Below are 6,061 nucleotides of genomic sequence, written 5' to 3'. Positions count from 1 at the left end.
GGGAAGTCTCCCATTCCCCAGACCCTCTCCCTAACCTCCAGGGTGTGGGATTCCTGCGGGAGAGCCTTTTCACTGAAGACGGAAGTAAAGAAGGCATTCAGTATCTCTGCCTTCTCAGCATCCCCCGTTACCAGAACCCCCCCCTCACTTAGTAAGGGGCCCACATTCTCTCTAACTCATTCCCTCTAACACTCTCTTTACACTTGGTTTTCATTCCACCTGATTCACAATACTGTGAAAGTTAAATCAAATTACATCTCTCTAGTGATCTTTGTTTACCTTAAAGCTGGTAGTGATAGAAGCAAACTTATTATCTGCTGTCTCAGGATTGCCAATCAGGTAGTCCCAGCTTGTGAACATTTTCCAGCTGAAATTAAAGCTAGTATCATCCCCACCACCTTCTTCATTTGCATTCCTTGCCATTCTACAAAAATCGAAAAGATGCAGAAAGGCTCTATTAGAGGTAGTTTCGCTCTGTTTGTTTTTTAAATTCTACCTAAAGGTCTAACTTTATTCTGAAATACATATATATTATTATTACGATCAGTAATGAAAAAATCTGCTTAAAACAAGGGAAAACAATGGAGATTTTGATATTTTTAGAGAATTTATCACATAATAATACTCATTTTCATGAGAAAAAAATCAGTGTATCTCGTGAACATCTCAGAAGAATTCTGCTGAATAAGAAACTCAAACACAATGTTAGGTAGATCTCTCTAAGAAGTTGCAGTAGATTTGATTAGAGACTTCATTAAGAGGAAGAGAAGAATTCTAAAATCACTAGCCAAAACAAATAAAGAAATAACTAATAAAGCTCTCAGGCTTGCCTCTCATCACACATGTATTTTTAAATGAGATTTGTAACAGTACCCACAAACATCAAATTCCTTCTTTATTTGATCTCATCTTGACTACTAAATTTACTCATTTAATCTTGGACATTGCATTGATTTTTTGGTCAGGGGAATACAATCCCTTTTTTAAAGCTGACTAATGTAGTGGATTCATTTTATTAATATCAATACATAGTATATAACATATTTTTAACTGTCCAGTGAAATGCATACTCTCAAATAGAGAAATAGAATTATAAGTCAGGGACACAGCAAATGCTTCGGAGCTGACATAATCTAATGCCAGTTTGTTGTTGTTGTTATTGTTTATTTACAGAAGGACATATTATGAAACACTCTTGGTAGGATCTGCCCTGATGCTGATTTTAGACCACGGTAATTTTAGTCTAAGGTAATTACTTCTAAAGAGGTCCTAACAAAATAGCGAACAATCCTGTGCTCAGAATGTCATTTATCTGAGACCAGAAATGTTTCCATAGGATGAGTTGTAGAGTGAAGCTGTAATTCTAGATATTTCCCCTAAATATAATAATATAACTTATACTCCTCACCAACTCTTTCACGCATGCATGCATTCTCTTTCCCAGATGTCAATTAACAGGATAGCACACATGTTGCACTACTTTCTGAAAAACAGCAATAATCAGTAGACTGCAAGAAGATCTTAAGATTACTCTTAAGATCACCTAGTAACAGACCAACAGAATTGTCACATGGCCAGATGGGAAGGAAGATACTACATACAGCATGATTTCCCTCTGTTTTGCACTCAGGAATTTTCTGCTAGAATAATTTTTAGTTTTATTTTTTATTTGTCTGCGTGACTATCAAATATTACTCTCTGAAATTTACGCTTTTCTAATCTTCACAAATACATAATCAAATAAATATTTTAAAAGATGTTTTCAACCTAAATTAATGACTTTTATTATTGAACAAGTTTTTTGTCCTCCAAAATACAAATGTGTAATTGAAGCTTTTTTTTTTTTCCCTTCTGGAATGCTTTTGCTTTTGCCCTATGCAGGAAACCATGTTGAAAAACTGAATATTGACTGAATTGATTTAATCTAGTGCTTTTGAAAGTGGAAAATGTTGGCTACATCACAAAACACTGGAATATTTTAACTGTGATTTTCTTTAAATTCACAAATGTCTTTGAAATCTGACCTACAATGCTCCAATTATTCCAACCTAAGAAACTTCTAAATAAATGCTAATAGCATTTATTGAGGTAGGTGATCATTGTACTTGAATCAAGGTTATTAAACACTATATCTACTAGCAGTGTATCTCCTCTGAAACTATTACAATCATTGTTTATATAAATAATATAAAATAATAGTGAATTAATATTCATCTAAATCTGCTCATAAGACAAAATTCAAGTCCAGAATTTGAGAGCCAAAAGTCTAATGCCTCGCTAATTGTACTGCCTAGGCCCAGTTTCACTTACATGTATGTTTCCTTTTGATTTAACTTTATGCTTACTGCATTTTATTAAGCATAGTTTTCCTGGAGAAAACACTGCTGGAGATAATTTTTTGGGGGACATTAAATCTTTACTATGATCAATATTACTCTTTGATAGTACTGTGTAAACATGACTTAACCACTATAGACTTGTGAACAGACATTTACTGCTGGCTGTGAATTACACAGAGAATTATTTGGAATGTTTCTTTCTTTTTTGCCTTCTTTCTTCTTAAAATAATTTAATTCACATAAGGTATCACTGAAAGAAGAACAGTTGAATTTCCTGAATGGTAACTGCCATTATGCTGGATGCAGAGCATTATGAAAATATGGTCTCATGGTTCTGTTCCTTACATTATGCATTCATTGTGCACTTTGAAGTTGCAAGAGGGAAGTACTGGTATTTCAGTAAGGATTTTTCCCAGTGACACAACACTGAAAGAGAGTGGCTGCAAAAATAAATAATAGGTCCAAGGAATTATATACGACTTTAACAGAATTCAGCTTTTCCTTGCATTTTTGCTCCATTGATGTTGCATTTGTCCAACTCTTAAGATGACTACATTCCAAAGTGTATTTTCTGAAAGAAAGTCTGACTGATTAAGATTGATATTACTTGTTTTTATAAATGTGAACTTACGTTCGAATGACAATCATAAAGCTGTAGCCAATAGTCCCAACACCAACAAGGAAATAGGAAAGAGGCATCCTGAACTTGAGCCATCCAATTGTCCTCTGGTTATTGTAATAACCATAAAAAAGCACAGAATACTGTGCAAATCCCTGAAAATTCAACAAAAAGATGTAACATCACAAATCTGTTAGATATGCACATAATCAGAATCCTACCAGTATCAACATGATGAAACGTTACTTTCAAGTGTGTTCAAAATGGTCATAAGCATCATGGAAATAAAGCTCACAGGAAGGAAGAAAACCATTTTTGTAATATTAAAAACATAGGATATTTAATGTAACTTTTCAAATCTTTTACATTTAAAACTTTTCATGGCAACTCTATCTACAATAAAAAAAGAATTCATATTTTGTTTTATAAATTACTTGCAACAGAAATGAAATATTTTTTGCTTCATTTCCACATTCTTGCGTAACTTATTTGACATAAAATTCTCATGTAACTTCTTTGTCTAGTAACACTCTTTTCTGTTCACAGGGTGATCATTTGATATGTTAGTCATTACATAACTACATTTTTTGGATGATTATTCACTATGTAGGTTTTTTAAAAACACTTAGACTCCAAGGCTATACAGAGTGTGAGGTAAGCATATGTTTCTTTTCAGCAGTTTGGAGATTTTTTTATTTTTTAAAAGCAATGAGAATCCCCTTCTCTTCTATAGATCAGTTTGCTGATTTACTGTACATGTAATTTACTGGTAATTTACTGGTACATGGTTAACTATAAACAATTGCTGGAGTCTAAAAAGATCCAAATAAGTGATGCTTTTTCATAATCCTCAAGTTATAGCAGAAATCTCTTCCTAGAAGACTGTATGCAGAAACTTTCTGACAGCAGCTCACAATGGCTACAGCTCCAGTTGAATGCAATGAATTCTGTCAAAATGCAATTGGTGGATAGATCATTCTGACACTGATACAGTAATCTGAGGTTTCTGTTAGTTGAAAAGAGCCATTTACTTCCCTTCTGGTATTCAGTATTTCATATTATTTAAGACATCTCTCCCTTACACAGTGTAACATGCACTTTGTCTATAGTAGTTCTCACTGCAACTGAAATGAATCATAGTATAAACTAAAAGAAAATAGATTTAGCAATTATTAGCTGAAAATGAAGTATATGCCATAAATATTATTAAATAAATAAATTATATAAAATAAATAAATAAATGTTCATAACTTACTTTGTAGCATTCCATAACTGCTACCAAATAAAAGACTGCTTAATTGAAGATATCATTGTCTTCAGGCAATATTTTTCAATCTGACATTCCTCAAGAAAATTCTTTTTTACCCTCAATATTTTAGAGGATTAATTCCTTTCACTGCCCTCTTCTATTTTAATTTCCATTGCACTTGCTCCTTGTGTTAACTGCTGCTTTTATTTACTAAACTTTCCACATAGTTGTCAAATCCCGTTTCTCTCTGCTGTTGTAACTTCCTCCTCCTTCCACCATCTGTTTACATTCATCATTTCTCAGCTCTATTTATTTTAAAAACTTTATTCCTATTTGCTTTATGTCTGTATTCTCTTTATAACGGTTTCAACTCACTACACAATTCATATTTCTCCAATACTCCCTGATGTTTTAATATCTGTTTAAAATGTCATCATTATCTAAATTCCCAGCTACATGTCTAGACATATTCTTCCTGTCATTTAAGTATGTAACTCCTGATGAACTAAGCATAATGTCATTTTGTGCAGCAGTCTTTGGAAAATATTATACAGATGTTTTCTTAGAAAAGAAATGTTCACTTCTATCCATATGTATACAAGGAGGGACCATAAAATGTGGAATTAGTAAAGCAGAAGTCATCTGATCACTTAATATATAGAGTCAAAAAAGAGTTAATCAGTGCATTTTCTACATATTATTACATTAGTTTAACATACAGTGTTTTGCAATTAACAAGCCTGAAAGACTTTGCTCATAAATGAGAAAATGTGTTTATCAAGTTAAGTATTTTCCTATGTTCAGTGGTCTTATTACCAGATTCTTCTTGCACTGTTGCTGAATATTTAAAATAAAGCCAAAAAAAGAGCCAAAATGTGAAGGCATTTGAGGCACTACACAAGAGTACTGAGCTATAAAGAACCCTGAAATCTAGACATTATAAGATTAAGGATCTCTATACACCCAAACCAGAGTCAAAAATGGTAATGTTATGGAGAGGCATAATCACTCTACATTTCTATGTCTTTTTTAGGGAGGATCAGAGATGTTTTAATGCTGGATACATACAAAAATTTTCCTGTGCCCTGATGAAAATGTTCATGAGGAGCTTAGCATCCAGCACTGTTCCATGCCACCAGCACAGGTGGGACAGGATCTCAAAGACACCAAAACCACAGAGAGGCTGTTTCGAAACGTAAGTCAGTATTCTAATAATTGGATGCACTGAACTGTAAATTGGAGGAATTTGCACTTGAGTTTTTTTCCCCAAGAAATTAGTTTGGTTGCAACAAACATATTTGTGTTTTCTACTGCTGCTAAAACTCAAGTGCAAGAAGATACATCTTTACAGTATTGGTGCTCCTTAGAGCAAAAGAGTACAGCAGATTGAGAGGTAGATTATTCACTATTGTCTCAATAGATACTGCTTCCACCAATATGCAGGAAAATCTTAACTAGACTCACACCATTTCACAGGTGAAAGGTACCTTTTGTTGACCTATAAAGAACTCTAATATCCTTCTAACTAATGTGCTGCAATACAAAATTTATCATCAGCTGACTTTATACCAAGTTGGATCATCTTTATACAAAGAGGAGAAGTGCAGAAATATGTCCAATGCAAAATTAGACTAGCTTTCAGGATGAAAAAGGAGAATTATACCTTTCGGAATAAACTGCTAGCCTGCTAAATAAAGATGATCAAATTCATCCTTAATAGACCCTCAATATATAGAGATGTGGATCCAGAAAATTTTTCCAGTGAGTCTTGTATTGCTTAAAATACTGAAATGTATATGTGGACTCTGAGATTTGTCATAAATTTTACCTCTGTGAAAAATCTATGCTCAGAAT

At 33.3% G+C, this 6,061-nt stretch overlaps 2 protein-coding genes across 2 annotated transcripts in view; both read right to left on the bottom strand.

Annotated features, from left to right (window-relative positions):
* Positions 1-6,061, bottom strand: part of LOC104915076 (sarcoplasmic reticulum histidine-rich calcium-binding protein-like) — a 260,268-nt gene that overhangs the window by 26,596 nt on the left and 227,611 nt on the right. The gene's annotated exons all lie outside the window — the stretch shown is intronic.
* LOC109363986 (transmembrane channel-like protein 1) lies at positions 248-3,115 on the bottom strand. The gene is made up of 2 exons (XM_019610505.1): positions 2,971-3,115; positions 248-424 (listed from the first exon to the last, which is right to left on the bottom strand). Exons 1-2 carry the CDS (start codon positions 3,036-3,038, stop codon positions 262-264), a joined length of 231 nt encoding a protein of 76 aa, XP_019466050.1. The 5' UTR covers positions 3,039-3,115; the 3' UTR covers positions 248-261.

This window comes from Meleagris gallopavo, chromosome Z (genome assembly GCF_000146605.3).
Source record: "Meleagris gallopavo isolate NT-WF06-2002-E0010 breed Aviagen turkey brand Nicholas breeding stock chromosome Z, Turkey_5.1, whole genome shotgun sequence".
Lineage (NCBI taxonomy): Eukaryota > Metazoa > Chordata > Aves > Galliformes > Phasianidae > Meleagris > Meleagris gallopavo.
The sequence above is the reverse complement of the archived record's forward strand: the minus strand, read 5'-3'. Positions and strand labels throughout refer to the sequence as shown.

Excerpts from the sequence above, each read along its gene's own strand:
- LOC109363986 (XM_019610505.1), bottom strand. The coding sequence starts at position 3,038 with ATGCCTCTTTCCTATTTCCTTGTTGGTGTTGGGACTATTGGCTACAGC. Across the intron at positions 425-2,970 it reads TTTATGATTGTCATTCGAAC|AATGGCAAGGAATGCAAATG; the intron begins GTAAGTTCACAT and ends CGATTTTTGTAG.